Raw genomic sequence first — 18,187 nt, 5'->3', positions numbered from 1 at the left:
TATATTTTTTTAACTTTATATTTTTAAATATTTACAGGTGTTTAATCTTAACTTTTATTGTTCCTATTCTCTATGTACATATAGAGGTTAATTTGTTCTTTGCAAAGCAGTATTATTTATATGTAAACTTGTAGTTTCATACAATAACCCAACAATTTCACTCTTCAATGTATACCCCAAGATACACTCTGTACATGTACACCAGAAGTTATGTACAAAAATGATCCTTACAGCACTGTCCCCAGGAAGTATTTGAAACAATCCAAATAACCTTTAAGAGGGGAGTGGATAAACTGTGATAAGGCAGAATGGAATATTATACAACGAATGAATATTGTAAAATGTACTGCAGCCTCTTGTAATAACGCAAATGAAGCTTAGTAATAAATTTCTTCCAGCAGTAACTTTTCATTATAAAGACAACTCAAACATAAACATACAGTCACAATGGAAGCAGGAAAATGATGAGCAAGGAAGTCGGGATGGTGTAATTATAATAGAATGTTTTGCAAAACAGTTCCAGCAAAGATGGAAATCTACACGTTTCTGGCATTGCTGTTTAGTAGCATCACTTGTTCTAACTTCATAAAGGTGAACTGCGCTCGTATTAAAGGCATTTCATTTCAGCCTCAGTGTGGTCATAAAACCACACCTCAATGGAGGTAAAGTAAAAGGAGCTATTAATACTTATTTATAGCATTTAGTATGTGTCAATCACTCTTTTAAGTACTTTACAAGTATTTCATTTAATCCCCATCACAACCCTATAAGATAGTTAATATTACCATTTAAAAATAAGGAAGCAGTTTAGTAAAGTCTAAGGTCACATAGGTACAGCAGTCTAGTCTCCCCGTATTCGAGGAGGATACATACAACCCACTCCCCCACCAGTGGATGCCTGAAACCAGCAGATAGTACCTAACCCTATACATACGATGTTTTTTCCTATACATTTATACCTATGGTAAATTTATAAATTAGGCACAGTAAGGTATTAACAACAGTAATAACAAATAATAAAATAGACCAATCATGCTCTACTGTAATAAAAATTTTGTGAATTTGCGCGCGCTCTCTCTCTCTCTCTCTCTCTCTCCAGTAATTTTTTATATTTTCAGTCCAGACTTACTTCTGTGTAATTTTTTCCTTTCTTTCAATAAATGGCTCAGTGTTACTCATTACAGGGGGTCGGTCCCCTGCTAAAGTCTCCGTGTAGGCTCAATGCTTTCTGGAGCAGCACTGTTGTTGTTGTCCACTGGAACTTGTTTTCTGTTCACGTGTTCTACCCTGAAGCCACTTAATGCTTTCCCATCTTAACTAAGCACTTATATACTATGGCCATAACTTTTGGAGTTTGAGGTGCAAGGGAAAACTAGCATGAATTCCTTTGTACTTCTTCACAATTTCAGGAATACAAGGTTTGTTCTTACTATAGTAGATCATAGGAACCTCAGATATGATTTTTCTTAAGTCAAGAACTTTCATCTTTTCACTTAAAGGAACCCATTTCATGCAGTGAATAAAGCTCTTGGTTTTCAGCATGTCTTGAATAAGTTAGGAATTCTTTAACATTTCAAAAAGTTAAATGCTTAAGGAGCATAGGAAAAGCAAAAGTGAGTGCCCTTTTTTGTTTTGTTGTGTTAATCCTCACCCAAGGATTCTGTTGATTATAGGGAGAGTAGAAGAGAGAGGGAAGGACAGAGAGGAACACCTGTGAGAGAAACACATCGAGACTGGTTACCTCCTGCAAGAGCCCCTACCAGGGCCCTGGCTGGGGAGGAGCCTGCAGCCAAGGTACTTGCCCTTGACTGGAATCGAAACCGAAACCAGAATTTTGGTCCGCAGGCCGACACTCTATCCATTGAGCCAAACCTTAGGCCCTTTTTGATGGCCTATCTCAATCTTTAGGAATCTTTTTTCTGAATAAAGTGTTAGAATTTAAATATCTGTGTATTTTTGTTATTGTCACAGTGAAATATGCCTGAGTACATTTTTCTTTTTCTTTTCAGATGACACAAATGATGCTCAGGAGAATAGCTTAAGAGCCTTAATAAAAGAGCTGCCAGACATGCACTACTGCCTCCTCAAGTACCTCTGCCGGTTCTTGACAAAGGTAGCCGAGCACCATGTGCAGAATCGCATGAATGTCCACAATCTCGCCACTGTGTTTGGGCCCAATTGCTTTCAGTAAGTCAGTGGAGTTTGCTTTCAATATTATCACATACCCCTTTTCTTTTAGCATTGCCTGAAATGACTGGGATGTAGATGCCTACTATTTCAAACCAGAAAGCCAACCAATTCAGTTGGAGAAGTTCCATCTTGCTATTGAGCATTTTAGCCTCATTTTTTTGTCTCAATTTTTAAGAAAGCAGACAATACCCTCTATGAAGCCATCATTTGTAATATTTCAAACAACCTTATTTAAAATTCTGAAAATAAGCTTTACTTTCACTAAAAAAGGGCATTAAAAAATTTAATCTGAAACATTGATTAGCAGAAAGGAAAGGAAAACGATGTAGGACATAATTTCTTTAATAGTGATAAAGGTCAAAACATTGCTAATGGATGGAAAATTACAAGCGGAATATGTCAGTGACAGAAAAATGTAACCTCAGCTACATTTATTTATTTTCTAGGAATAAACTAGACTAGAAATAAACTAGTTTTCTGTGGTGGGTGCTACATCACTAGCCACAAGAATTTTTGTAAAGCTTTATTTTTATTTTCCCTTTTATTCTTGAAAGCTCTTTAAAGTATGAAACATGATCTTGCAATCCAGGGACTTTGCTTTTCACTCTCCTATCAATCCCTGCTGATAGAAAACACATTCCTTCTAGTTATAAGGAAAGAGACAGAGAGAGAACACTCCTCACACTTTAAAGGGTCTCAGAAGTTCTCAGGAAGTTTTTTGCTTTTTCCTTAGTAGTGTATCTGCTTATCCACTCCATTAGTCTGCAGACCCATTCAGCTGCCCAGAACTAGTAATTTTACAGCGGGAGAACCACTGTCTAAATATAAACTCTGGCTTAGATCATAGTGGCTACAGGCTTCAGGACCTTTGCAACCTACTAGAGGGAGAAGTTCTGCCTTAATAATGATCCCCTTTGTAACCTTAGATATTTAAATTTTAAATAACAGCATTTCATAGGATATGTTAGGGTCTCATAAATAAATGTCTCAAACACAGGCTCCACTAATTCTTATCTTACTCAGGAGCTCTATGGTAGTAAAAAAGCTGTGTTTCCTTTTATGTTTATCTGCAGAGTAAACTTTGGTAACTTGCATCTAAGAACTAAAGGTAAGTAGAAAATATTACTCATCAGTTTTGAAACCCTAGGTTCTAGAAGAGGTGAAAGCAAATTGCAAATAGAATGCTTATTTAATACCACACAGATGCATATCTCATTGCTGGCTTACTGGATTGGGCTTGATCTGGAATTTCTGACAACCTGCTTCAATTAGTCAAAATATCAAATAAGTGATGAGTTTTTATTATAGAGTCTACTAATGATTATAGCTTAACAATTTTTTATTGCGATAAAATATACATAACAGGTCTGGTGGGTGTGCTCAGTGGTTAGAACTGCCGTGGGCAAACTACGGCCCGCGGGCCGGATCCAGCCCGTTTGAAATGAATAAAACTAAAAAAAAAAAAGACCGTACCCTTTTATGTAATGATGTTTACTTTGAATTTATATTAGTTCACACAAACACTCCATCCATGCTTTTGTTCCGGCCCTCCGGTCCAGTTAAGAACCCATTGTGGCCCTCAAGACAAAAAGTTTGCCCACCCCTGGGTTAGAACGTCAGCTCTTGCACTGAAGCATCGTGGGTTAGATTCACAATCAAGGGCACATCCCTGGGTTGCAGGTTCTATCCCCAGCCCTGGTCAGGGCACATGTGGGAGGCAACCAATCAATGTATCTCTTTCACATCAATGTTTCTTTCTCTCCCCTCCCTTCCACTCTCTTTATTTATTTATTTTTTTTAGAACCTTCCACTCTCTTTAAAAATCTTTGGAAAAAATATCCTCGGATGAGGATTAAAACACACACACACACGTATGTAACAAAATTTACCATTTTAACCATTTTTAAATATACAGTTCAGTGGCACTAAGTACATTCCTATTGCTCTGATCTATTAATTGGTATGTATTTCTAAACTTATGGATGTAGACGTCACTACCAGGTCCTTTTCTCATTGAAATAGGCTATAATAATTGTAACATATAGTGTATATCGAGCACTTAGAAAGTACTGTACTGTCTCATTTATCTAATTGATTCTAAAGAGGTAGAAATGGTTATTTTTTTCTTGAAGTTCCTCTAACTACATCAGGGAAAAGTAGACACTTCAACTCTAGTGACCACAGTTAGTCCGTCTACACTATGTTATAAAAATGGTCAGTGAAAAGCTGCTATTCAAGGACAAGTCTCACCATAAACCACTAAAAGACAAACAAAGGCAATACTTTCCTTAATAACTAATGTGAATACACTATATAGTCAATAGATGAGGAAGATTTATTTCTAATAGATATGGGAACATACTTATGAAATAATTTTTAAAATAATATAAAATTTTAGATACAAAATAATGTCTATGAAATATATAACCATATAAATGAAAAGAAATACACAAACAATATATGATTGTTTGGTTTTCTGGATGCTGGGCTTCTAGGTGACTCTTCTTTTTTAAAAAATATATTTTTATATTTAAATTTATTTATTTAAAAATTTTTTATTTGATTTCTGAGAGAGAGTGAGTTATAGAAATATCAATGATGAGATAGTGTGAAATTTGCTATACTTTATCTATTTAACTATTGATGAGCACTGAAGTTGTTGTCATTAAAAAAAAAAACAACCAGTTACTGTATATGGTGCCAGGGGGGTATTGGAAATACAGGGAGAACACTTTATAAAGTATATGATTGTCTAACCACTAGGCTGTACACCTGAAACCAATACAAAATAATATTAAAAGTAAACTGTTATTGAAAAACAAAACAAAACAATTTAACCATCAATTAAAAAATGGTTAAAAACAAAGCAGTTGCAGCGAACCTTGAGTGTGACTCGATGTACACGTGCAACTGTTTCTTTAGAATGATGTCCTAGAAGTGGACCTGTGCCACTGAAGAGTTTACGCTTTTTATAATATACTATGGCAATAATATAATGATGTTTTTATAGTATAAAATAATAATATAATGATGTCTTATAGCATAATATTTTCATAATATACTGTGGCATAGTAATAAGTATTTTTCTATGAAAAATTCATCAAACTTTAGACTGTAAACTATATATTTTCTATATCATATTTCTAAAGAATTTTGTAATATTCCAGTTTCTTTTTGTGTGTGTATTTTTATTGTTGTTAATCCTCACCCGAGGATATTTTCTCCATTGATTTTTAGGGAGAGTGGAAGAGAGGGGGAAACACAGAGAGAAACATCAATGCGAGAAAAACACATTGATTGGTTGCCTCCTGCATGAGCTCTAACCAGGGCCACGGCCAGGGCCAGGGAGGAGCCTGTAACCGAGGTATGTGCCCTTGACCGTAATTGAACCCGGGACCCTTTGGTCCAATGCTCTGTCCACTGAGCTAAACCGACTAGGGCCCTAATATCCCAGTTTCTAAGATAACTAAAAATTCTGCTAAAGGATATTATTATTTTAAGATGAACATTTTGTTCCTTTTTTTTTTTTTAATTAAATCTTTATTGTTCAGATTATTACATTTGTTCCTCTTTTTCCCCCCCATAACTCCCCTCCTCCCAGTTCCCGCCCCACCCTCAGCCTCACTGTCCTCATCCATAGGTGCACGATTTTTGTCCAGTCTCTTCCCGCATCTCCCACACCCCTTCCCCCCCCCCCAAGAATAGTCAGTCCATTCCCTTTCTATGTCCCTGATTCTATTATAATCACCAGTTCATTCTGTTCATCAGATTATTTATTCACTTGATTCTTAGACTCACTTGTTGATAGATGCATGTTTGTTGTTCATAATTTGTATCTTTACCTTTTTCTTCCTCTTCCTCTTCTTAAAGGATACCTTTCAGCATTTCATATAATCCTGGTTTGGTGGTGATGAACTCCTTTAGCTTTTCCTTATCTGTGAAGCTCTTTATCTGACCTTCAATTCTGAATGATAGCTTTGCTGGATAAAGTAATCTTGGTTGTAGGTTCTTGGTATTCATCACTTTGAATATTTCTTGCCACTCCCTTCTGGCCTGCAAAGTTTCTGTTGAGAAATCAGCTGACAGTCGTATGGGTATTCCCTTGTAGGTAACTGACTTTCTTTCTCTTGCTGCTTTTAAGATTCTCTCTTTGTCTTTTGCTCTTGGCATTTTAATTATGATGTGTCTTGGTGTGGTCCTCTTTGGATTCCTTTTGTTTGGGGTTCTCTGCGCTTCTTGGACCTGTAAGTCTATTTCTTTCACCAGGTGGGGGAAGTTTTCTGTCATTATTTCTTCAAATAGGTTTTCAATATCTTGCTCTCTCTCATCTTCTGGCACCCCTATAATTCTGATGTTGGTACGCTTGAAGCTGTCCCAGAGGCTCCTTACACTATCTTCGTATTTTCGGATTCTTTTTTCATTTTGCTTTTCTGGTTGGGTGTTTTTTGCTTCTTCGCATTTCAAATCTTTGACTTGATTCTTGCAATCCTCTGGTCTGCTGTTGGGAGTCTGTATACTTTATTTCAGTCGGTGTATGCTTAATTTCTAGTTGGTTCTTTATCACAACATCGAGGGTCTCATTAAGTTTATCGGCGGCTTCTAGACAGTTCTTGAGAGACCTTAAAAGTGTGGTTCTGAACTCTATATCTTCCATTGACAATTTTGTCCTGTTTCTTTGTCTCCGCATTTTGTTATGCTTTCTTGGTGCACCCCCTAGTGGTCTTTGTGAGCAGTCTTGTAGTTAAGCCTTGATTGTTGTAGCTAATACTAGGGGGGATTTGACCTCCAGGCCAAGTGGCTGTGAGAGTCAGCTGTGTCTGCAGTGAGAGAACTTCTGTCCTCTAGGGAGGTGCTAATCTGGCGTTTGCCTGAGGCTATCCGGCAAATGCCTCTGTGCAGGGCTTGGGCGGGGCGGGTCGCATGGGATCAAACAGGGTGGGCCGGAGAGAGCCGTTATGGCTGCTCTCAGTCCTGTCCCCAGGGGCTCTGCCTCTCTGAGTCCCAGCAACCGCTGCAAACCTCGGAGAGAAAGCTGCACTCGCTCCGACCGAAGCCAGACAGTCCCACTTCTCCCGTTTGAGTCAGGGTCCCTAAAGACTCGCCCAGATCTGGAGCTCAGAGTCTGCGACTCCCTCCCGATTGAAAACGCCAACCGTGCCCTCTGCCGCCAGCCCGCTCTGCATGCACTCTGCACCTCAGTATTTGACTTCAGCACTGCGCCTCCTCTGAGTGTCCGTATGCGTTTCTCTTTCCTCCTAGTTGTAGGACTTCCACTCAGCCAGCGTTCCTGTGGTTCTGGGTGATGTCCGTTCCGTCTTTTAGTTTCACTTTTGAAGTGGTTGTTCGAGGCAGCAAACTCCAGCGTTAACCTATGCCGCCATCTTGGTTCTCCTCTTGTTTCCTTTTTAAAATATATTTATATTGATTTCAGAGAGGAGGGGAGAGGGAGAGAGAGATAGAAACATCAATGATGAGAGAGAATCATTGATTGGCTGCTTCCTGCATGCCCTCTACTGGGGATCGAGCCACAGCCTGGGCACGTGCCCTTGACTGGAATCGAACTAGGGACCGTTCACAGGCCAATGCTCTATCCACTGAGCCAAACTGGCTAGGGCTAAAGGATATTATTATTCTTAGAGATTAGCAAGAATTGCTTTCCCAAAGTTTTGATAGCTTTTAAAATGGGTTTCAGTGGTTTGAATATCATGACATAAAAGAAAATTCGTCTAGTCCTTGTTCTGCCATTGGTAGGTTTGACCTTCTGCATTATTTATTTTTCTGTTACATTTTCTGTAAAATGGGACCGACAAAGTTTGCTTTGAAGCCAAGCAAGACCATAAAGTCCTGGTGCGTAGTGGACAATCGGTAGAGTGGTGTTGGAATATTTGCGTATATAATTACATTATGGGAAAGATCAAGTCTTATAGATTTGTCCCATCATATCACTTAATGAAGTGGGCTCCTTCAAAACATGAGACTAAAGACAGGATTCTTCTTACCGCAGTTGTCTCAGTTTTCACTTTCTTCATGCAAAAAGTACAAGCTCCTTACAGTATTATAAATGCTTCTTAATACCTAAAGAAAAAATTTTTCTTGTCCAATAAAACTTCTAAATAAAAACCAACTTCTTCAACTTAGTACTTGTAATGGAAGCATGACTTCCTAAAATTGCCCTGGATCTGCCTACCTCCCAGACTAATCTGCTGCCAGGAACTGACCCTCCACCTGCCTTGGGAACCCTGGGTCCTTCTTGGCTGCTGCCTTGCAGCTGAGTCAGCCAGCCACCTGCCCTGAGTTCCTGGCTTCCCCAGTGACTTTGGACGCCATACTAGGATCTCAATTCCTGACAAGCTGCCAGAAGGGCTAGATATGCAACCTGGGCGGGAGAACAGTTAAATCCCTTTGCTAAAGGGAAACAGGAGTCAGGGGGAACGTAGGCGCATCTCTTCTTTCCCCCGCCGGCGGAATCCATATGCTGAATTCCAGACTGCCGAACCAGGCGTCTGTCATGCAAACTGTTGTGTGTCATTGGGGTTCTTTTTTGAAGTCACTATTTTGCATCCCTACTTGCCTCCTTCCCTCACCCATGCTGCCCTGTATTCCTACTCCCAAAATAATACACCAGCATCCTTGTCCTTGACTTAGTCTCTGTTTTCTTGTGAATCTTCCCTAAGGCAGTGTACTCCTGAGGACACAACAGGAGGAAACCTATTTTTTTAAGATGTGCTGAGGCATGTTGTACATTAAGAATTTAAAGTATAATGTTGGCTGTGCGTGATTTTTCTTATCACACGCTGACTTTGGAAACGAATTTTCTCATAAACAGCAACTCCATGTGTCAACCAGTGCTCTGTGTTGCCAAATCAGTGCCCATAGGAGTCCCCAGTTTGAAGAGCGGCGAAGAAGGAAACTTGATGCAGTGCAAAACAGCTCAGTTACGATGCAGCACGGCTGTGAAAACACGACTGTGGAACAGCTCTGGGGCCAGGCCCCTCTCTGGCTAGACAGCTTTGCTCTGCCCCTTTTGATGGTCTGGTCTGCTCTGCCCAGGGCTGGTCTGCTTTATGCTGCACTGTGCTGCTCCGCTGTAGTCCGCCCCATTTGCTTCACGCTTTTCTGGCGAGGCATCTTGGGTGTTTCAGCTCAGTCAGGGAGACTCAGTCTTCATTTGGTAGAAGGGGAAAGTAGGCTTCTGGAGCCAGAAAAAAGCTGGACAGAAGTCCTTGCCTCTGTACCCTGATTGGTCAGTCCTTATGCAAATGAGGACTCCAAATTCTCACAGTTTGGTTGGTCCAAAATGCACTGTCCTGATTGGTCAGAATAGAGTTGCTCTGATTAGCCAGAGCTGTATAGCTCCGATTGGACAGGAAAGCCTCAAGTCTTATTAGTTGAAATAGGCTTTTTAAGGCTGGCTCAGATGGCAGAAACACTGCAGCAGGCAGTCCGGCTCTGGCTTATTCATGAAGTGCAGTTTGGCTAGAGGCCCCTCTACAGAAATGGCTGCTGGGGTCTGTTTTTAAACATTTGAGCCCAGTTAGCCACCAGGAGTCCATCTTAGTAGGTGGCTTTTTTCCCCACAGGATTCACAATTGTAAATATTATACTTTCTAATCTATATATATAAAAGCCTAAGCGATGGACGACCTGGTGGTCAGCTATGATGTGCACTGGCCACCAGGGGGCATATGCTCAATGAAGGAGTGCCACTCAGCTGACAGATGGACACCAGATGCCAGGCTCAGAGCTGGCAAGTGCAGCTGCGGCAGCACAAGCCTCTCCCGTAAACACTCCCCCTGCACACCCGAGTGGCGGCAGGCTCAGTGGGGCCTGGATGAGCGGGAGTGGTGCAGTGTCCAAGGGACCCTACTGGTGCACAATCTGTGCACCGGGCCTCTAGTATTATATGACTCCTTCGAATTTGAAATTTCCTTTGACAAAACAGTGTTCAAAGCTGGGATGAATATTAGAAAAACCTAAATATTTGTATGTACTGTTATTTAGAGTTAATTTAAAAATGTGTTTGTTAAATGACATTGATGAAGAAACCAAAGACTCCCTAATGAATTAGCTAAGTTTTTTTTTTTTTTTTTGGTTGTTAATATTCTTGACACTTTGTGTTCAACTCATTGTGCATATTTAGTTTCCATCATTTAAGAACATTAATAACCACATTTTAATATTCAATAATTAAAACAAACTGACTAATTGCTGTGATGGTAAGCCATTTTGATCAAATTCTTCATTTTTTTATTTCTTTGCCTTTAGTCTGTAGCTTTGTAAATTAATCCTATCCCTTCAAACAAGTATTTCATTGCTAATCAATAAGGTAATCAGTAATATAATATGTATTTCCAGAGCTTAAAAGAGATAAATTTTTTATCAATTTTTTATTTTGGGTGATAATCCTTCCATGTATGCTTCTATCCAAGGTGCTACACATTTTTGCCTGGTGTCTGCATAAAAAAGGTTTATGGTTTATTTTTGTTAATCCTCACCTGAGGATTTTTTCCATTAATTTTTTTTTGTGTGTGTGATGAAAAACATACACAATTTTCCATCCTTTTTTTCAATTATAGTTCACATTCAATATTATTCAGTCTCTATGCGGTCTCCACCTTCGGTCCTTGGGTATCAGGGTTCTCTCCTGTGAGGTTTCCATTGATTATTCAGGAAGCCTTTCCATATTTCAGTTGTAATTCCAGCTTGTTCCTGGGAGCATTCCATTGATTTTTAAAGAGAGTGGAAGGGAGGAGGAGAGACAGAAAAAGAGAGAGAAGCATCCATTGGTTCCCTCCTGTGTGAGCCTGCAAGAGAAGTATGTGCCCTTGACTGGAATCGAACCTTGGTTCAGTCCGCAGGCCAATGCTCTATCCACTGAGCCAAACCAGCCAGGGCTAAAAATGTTTTTAAAGCTGCTATTGGTCTTCTTCAAATCTTGCAGAAAAATAGCACAGTAAGTTAATCTTACTAAATCACTAATTTATAACCTGTAGTTGCATGATTGGTGTGTGTTTGTGTGTATAATTAGGTATTTGGACAACATTAGATGAGATCAACTAAATTTGCAGACACAAACAGGATGTGTAACCAGATAAACCTATAATGTTGCTGTTACCTTATTTGTTAGCTACTGCTAAGCAGCTTTGTTTAGTTTATAGCCCAGGATTTCACTTTTGGAAAATGGATAATTTGGATTGAAAAGTGTAGACAACTGACATTTTTTAAAGTTAAGCCCTGGCCCTAATCTCTCAGGTTATATTTATAACAGGTTATATTTATAACCTGTTAACAAATCTATTTATAAAATGCAGGTTGTTCATTTAATTTTTTACACAATTGTTTTTATATTGTCTGGCATATTAAAGAACTAGAGGCCTGGTGCATGAATTTGTGCACCAGCGGGGTCCCTCAGCCTGGCCTGCGGGATCAGCTGAAACCGGCTCTCTGACATCCCCCCAGGGGTCCCGGATTGTGACAGAGTGCAGGCCAAGCCAAGGGACCCCACCAGTGAATGATCGGGGCTGGGTAGGGATTGCAAGAGGTTGGCCAGCCTGGGAGGGACCACAGTAGGGCTCCAGGGCGTGTCTGGCCCTTCTGACTCAGTCCCAATTGGCTGGACCCCAGCAGCAAGCTCACCTACAGGTCGGAGCGTCTTCCCTCTGGTGGTCAGTGCACATCATAGAGACTGGTAAACTGTCTGCCCCCTGGTGTTCAGTGCACATCATAGTGAGCAGCTGAGTGGCCTTAGCATATTATTAGCATATTACGCTTTGATTGGTTGAACGGTCAACCGGATGAACGGACATTTAGCATATTAGGCTTTTATTATATAGGATGAGTGATTGGAAAGTTTGGCCTTTTCTCTCTTGAAACCTGTGCCAGCCCTTTCCAGTGGTTACTTATCTCCTGCACTCTGTGTTATCAACCCCCCTGTCACTGGTAACTATGATAATTGATTTTTCAGTTGCCCTTTTTAAAAAAAATGCGTATAAATTTATTTTTATTACAAAAGTAACATGTTCATTGTAAAAAAAAAAAAAAAAAAAAGCATGAGAATCAAGATGAAAATGAAAATCATCGCCCTAGCTGGTTTGGCTCAATGGATAGAGCATCAGCCTGTGGACTAAACGGTCCCAGGTTCCATTCCAGTCAAGGGCACATGTCAGGTTTGTGGGTTCGATCCCTAGTAGGGGGCCTGCAGGAGACAGCCGATCAATGATTCTTTCTCATCATTGATGTTTCCATCTCTCTCTTTCTCCTTTCCTCTCTGGAATCAATAAAAACATTTTTAAAAAATCATCTATAATTCTATTACCTAGATTCAGTTACTGTGCACACTTTAAGTTTATGTGCTTCCATATTCTTTTCTCCGTGTGATCACATATATATTTATGTTTGATTAAAGATGGAGTAATAAAGTATAACCTTGATTTTAAAACTTAATGCCATCTATTATGGCATTTTTCCATGCATATAAGTATAATTCTATGTCATCATTTCTACTGACAGCATAGCATTGTGATCTTTCGATCAATATTCTTTATTTAAGCTATCCCCTACAAATGGCATTTCTTTTTTTTTTCTCAGCAGTAAAAATAGGTAACACTTATTGAGTGCTCATTAAGTTCTGGTCAGTGTTCTAAGTGCTTTTCATTTCTTTTCTCCACACAAGAAGAAACTGAAGCACAGAAAGTTTAACTTGCTCAAGGTCACATGGCAAGGAAGAGGTTGGGGCCAGAATTCTGAATCCAGACCGCCTGGCTCCTCCGCTCCAAGCTCTTAATCACCGCCCTGTTTCCCTGTACACAGCTTTGCAGTGACTATGCTTGCACATACATTTTTCACTCTTCACTAATTCTTTTCTTTGGGTGTACTTTTAGAAGTAGACTTGCTTAATCAAAGAATATTGATATCAGATTTTTTTTCTTCATTGAAACGTTACACCAGTTTGTAAGCAGCAGTCTGTGTGTGTGTGTGTCCCCTTTCCCACACCTCCTCCAATACTGGTGTTGTTATTCTTTTTCGTATTTGCCAATATAATAAGCAAATTTAAATTTTTTTCTCATTTGATTACTGTGAGGTTTATCATATGCTAAAGCCTGTTTTTCCATATAGTTTTTCTTTTGTAAATTGCCTTTTCTATTCCCAGTTTTTCCAAGCTGGTGCTGTTTTTTGTTGTTGCTTTTTTTGTAATGAATTAGTAAGAGTTCCTTTTGTTATACATTGAAAGTATTTCTCACAGCTTATCATTTAAACTTGAACTTGTAATTCATACTTTTTGTCACAAAAGTTTAAAGGGTTTATTAATTCTATGTATCAATTTATGTTGTTTGGGTTTGATATTATCCTTAAAAAGCCTTCTTCCACAAGAGTTTAAGAATAATATTTACTTATATTGCCTACTTATTTTTGCAGTTTCATATCTCAATATTTAAATCTTGAAAATATGTGGAAATCATTTTAGAAAAGGTATGATATGGAATCTAAAAGTTAGTCTCATATTTCATCTTGTATTTAAATTTTTAAATATTTAGATACTGAATTCTAGTGAAATTTACTTTGGAATAAGATATGAAAGATATGATTTAAAGATGTAATTTTTCACTGAAATAATTAGCCTGGTAACCAAACAAAGTAATTCATACTTTGCCAAGTGGTTCAAAATGTCACTTTATCATCACATCAAATTCTTAAATATAGTTTAGCCTTCTCTGAGCTCTGTTCTACCATACTTATCTATTTGCTTGTCTGGTGCTAGTATCATACCCTTTTCTTACTTTCTTTTTTAAATATGTTTTTATTATTATTATTATTTTTTTAAAATATATTTTATTGATTTTTTACAGAGAGGAAGGGAGAGAGATAGAGAGTTAGAAACATCGATGAGAGAGAAACATCGATTAGCTGCCTCCTGCACATCTCCTACTGGGGATGTGCCCGCAACCCAGGTACATGCCCTTGACCGGAATCGAACCTGGGACCTTTCAGTCCGCAGGCTGACGCTCTATCCACTGAGCCAAACCGGTTTCGGCATATGTTTTTATTATTGATTTAAGAGAGAGTGGAAGGGAGAGGAAGAGAGAGAGAAACATCAATGTGAGAGGATAACATCAATCGGCTGCCTCCTGCATGCCCCCTACTGGGGATAGAGCCCACAACCTGGCATTTGCACTGCTTGGAGTTGAACCAGCAACCTCTCAGTGCATATGACGATGCCACACCAAGCAAGGCAATACCCTTTTTATTTTAATGTCTTGCACTGTAGTCTTCCATTTAATTCTTCTTTTTCAGGATTTTCCTGGATAATTATGTGCATATGTTGTCTCAGAACTTCAGATATTTTTCTAAGTTTAAAAATTCCCATTAGATTTTAGGGTTGTCAGGTATAGTTGAAATATTTAATATTGAGTCATTTGTTTAGTAAAATGACAAGTCCCCCACTTAGTCCAGTTTTTGCTTATGTATTTTTGTTTTTTAAAATTGTAGGAGCTTGAAAAAACATGGAAAATTATATACAGTGAAAAATCATCCACTAATTCTATTACTTAGAAATAATTACTTTAAATTTTTATTTACTCCCAGTCTTTTCCCATGTATATATTCTTTTTTTAACTGTTATCAATATTATATTTTATGTACCTTTTTAATCCTTTTTAATAAAACATTCTATAAATGTTTTTTGTTAGTTTACATCATGTTTTATTTGTACGTTTGCATCCTTCAGTTATTTTTTATTTGCTCATAGCCAGGACTTTTTACTGTATATATTGAATTCTCTGTATATACAAAAACATATATTATTCAGTCATCTGTTTCTCATGGTGAATCCATAAGAATAGTTGGTACTTTCATACATTCATAGGTAAAGAACTGAAGTGTACAAAGAAAGCATCAGTTTTTAGGATTATAGAGCTAGAATAGAACTGATAACATTTATTTTGCTCTATTTCAATTGAAACTTTGAATGAGGCCAGAGAATAAACCATTGTTTTTTAGAGAAAGAAAAAAAAGATTAGTGCAGGAAAATTTCTGCATTGTCATTGTCCCTTGGTCAGATGAATAAACATATTAGCTGAAACCATATAAAGATGCCATTTTCCTAGTTCAAAGTGGCCAAACATTGTGATTTTATATGCTTCAATATTATAGTAAACTCAAGTCCGTCATACTTATCATCAGCTAGGCACATAAGTTTGAATCACAAGAAATTGAATGTACAAGATGATACAACAAATTCTTCATTGGATGTCTATTTATTTTTTCCCCAATAATTATGATGATTTATAATTTTATGTGAACCATACATAGTGTTCCTCTCAATATTCTGTGGGCAGAATAAATTTATTATTCTGATTAATGGTAGCAATGATGCTTCAAGCATTGGTTTTTCAAACGAAAGTAATCAGAATGCTTTTTGACCTTGGTTTCACTCAAGAGTTGGCAATAGATCTTCAAATGGTTGCTCGGCAAATCGATTGTTTGTAATATATGAAATTAGTAACTAATAGTATTTAAAATATACAGTGTGAAATAACACTTTATTTTATTGCAAGGAGCAGTGGTATTTTTCCCTAGTAACCTTAGGGCAGTACATTTTAGGTCAAGGTTCATGTGAGTAAGGACCAAGTGTAGATGTTTTGCAGGTCTCTCACCCTATCAATGTGAGGCAATGTTTTTAAAATGTGTGAACTCTTCTCTAGAATATACCTCTCTAGAGAATAACTAGGCTCAGTGGTTGAACATTTCTGATTGGGGCCAGAGTCAAAGATTTCTTATACTTTGAAAAATAATCCCTGTACTCCTTCAGTCTCTGTGGGAATGCAGTAATTAAGCAATAGCATCTGCCTGGCAGTTAATGGTCATCTGGAGAAATATACGGTCCAACATAAATTCAAGGTTCTTTAAGTCGGTCTATTATTTATTGAAGAGAAATGCCCAACCAGAGGACATCAACACTAGTCTATTAAGTAATGTTTAACAGTGAAATCCCATGTTTCCCTTCAAACATACATTCATGATCTTGTTTATTCTATATGTCAAGCTTGGGAAGAGAGAAGGCTCCTGAGGTGGCTGGTGGGTGGGTGTCAGTGATTGGCCACAAGGTACATCACCAGTAAGCAGGAAGACTAAAAATAGGATGTCTTTTTTTTTCTTTTCTAAATTTCAGAGAGGAAGGGAGAAGGATAGAGAGAGAGAAACATCAATGATGAGAGCGAATCATTGATCAGTTGCCTTCTGCATGCCCCACACTGGGGATTGAGCCTGCAACTTGAGCAGTGTCCTGCCCAGGAATCGAACCGTGACTTCTGGTTCATAGGTCGACGCTCAACCACGGAGCCACGCCAGCCGGGCGGGATGTCTTCTGACTCTTGGTCTGCTGTGTTTCCACTTAGATCACAGTTTTCTAAGATGTTGTTCTATACTGCATTTACTCTCTCTCTCCAGTCATGGGTTAGTTGTGGGATTAATTACCTTTATTGTAACTTCGCCCATGCATGTATAGTCTGTTTTAGTTAGAACTTTTAAAAATTGAAGAAAACATTTAAAATGAATACTACTTCTCTTTGGGGGTGAAAAAAAAAGCACATTTAAATTCTGATGATTCTGCTTTTCTCATTTTTCATGCCTCTGAAAGAAAATTCAGTGAAAGCAAAATCAGTTTACTAATGCAATGTGATTGCTCTCTATAAGATTTCAACATAAGAACTAGTGCCTTGTTCAAGCATAAAATTGAAAATAGCTATTGGCCTTTTAAACTCTTTGCATCATCATCCAGTAATGACAAATAGCAAACTTAGACATATCTACAAAAATATATAAATATATACATTGAGGCATGTTGCTTAGCTGTTGACAAAATCCAGTGGCAGATTTATATTCTCAACATTATTGTGGGAGTGTATATATACACTTATATAATCTCCAGAATTATCTTACACCCCTATATCTGCCTTCCTTTATTTTCTCCCAGGAGGTTACTATAGAGACTGAGTCTTACAGAAGCATAATTCCACTCCCTCCTCTGTTATTTACCAGCTTTGTGTATCTTAAGCAAGTCCCTTAATTTTTCTAACCATTTTTGCTATTAGGTGATATATGAATTTATTTTCAGCATTACTATTTTTATGTGACTTTAATTTTCTGTAATTTATTCATTTATTTGGTACATCCTGTATGCCAGCAGGCAGTGTGCCAGATGTTGGCCAAACAACATGGTTCATAACTTTAGGGAGCTCATACTCTGTGGGATAAGAGGGAAATTCCTTAAATAATTACTGAATTTCAGTTGTGATAACTGTTGCAGTGGGGTTTATCATAGAGATCCTGATCAATATTTGAGGGTATATGCCTGTGAGGTGGCTTGTGCATCGTTCACACTTAGCTAACATGTAGCACTCTTTTTCTTTTTTAATGCACTCCATACTCCCCCCAATCCCCTCCATGTTCTTTGGCTGATTTTGATAACTTCTTAACTAATTTTCTCTTTTGCTTTTTATTCACTTCAATCTAAATTCACATTATTGCTGGAATTACCTATTTAAAACAGATCATATCTGTCCCTTGCTTCCAATACCTATATCCAAGGATATTGCTTTCAATGATTTGGTGTGTAATTTCTCCTGTAGCCTCAGCTAGTCTTCCCAAGAACTATTCATCAGGGCTGTAGAAATAGACAACTATAATAAGATTAGAGGAAAACCTGGGGGCTGAGCTAGACTTCAAAAGTCATTTATTCTGATTTACTTTTTTAGAAATATATTTTTTATTGTTGATAGTATTACAGGTATCTTCCATTTTCTCCTCCTTCTCCCCTCCCTCCCAACCCCTACCCACTCCACCCTGACTTCCAAGGTCTGATTTCCTTTTGAAGACAAAATAGACAAACTCTCCAAGAACAGTGACATCCTGGGGAGCATCTGTAGCTAAGTAATGGGAAAAGACAGTTGGAAAGATCAGAGGAGTGAAACTAATGTAGCTTCACCAAAGCCAAAGAAAG

At 38.2% G+C, this 18,187-nt stretch overlaps 1 protein-coding gene across 3 annotated transcripts in view; it reads left to right on the top strand.

The window, feature by feature from the left end:
- The window catches only part of FAM13A (family with sequence similarity 13 member A), a 276,291-nt gene that overhangs the window by 59,504 nt on the left and 198,600 nt on the right, over positions 1-18,187 (top strand). For all 3 annotated transcript variants that reach the window (XM_036339586.1, XM_036339576.1, XM_036339596.1), the window contains exon 4: positions 2,010-2,187. In XM_036339586.1, coding sequence (XP_036195479.1) covers positions 2,010-2,187 — 178 coding nt within the window. The remainder of the gene's footprint in view (positions 1-2,009; positions 2,188-18,187) is intronic.

This window comes from Myotis myotis, unplaced genomic scaffold, assembly GCF_014108235.1.
Source record: "Myotis myotis isolate mMyoMyo1 unplaced genomic scaffold, mMyoMyo1.p scaffold_m19_p_1, whole genome shotgun sequence".
Taxonomy (NCBI): domain Eukaryota; kingdom Metazoa; phylum Chordata; class Mammalia; order Chiroptera; family Vespertilionidae; genus Myotis; species Myotis myotis.
Note: the sequence above shows the minus strand (reverse complement) of the source record. Positions and strands in the feature narration are given on the sequence as shown.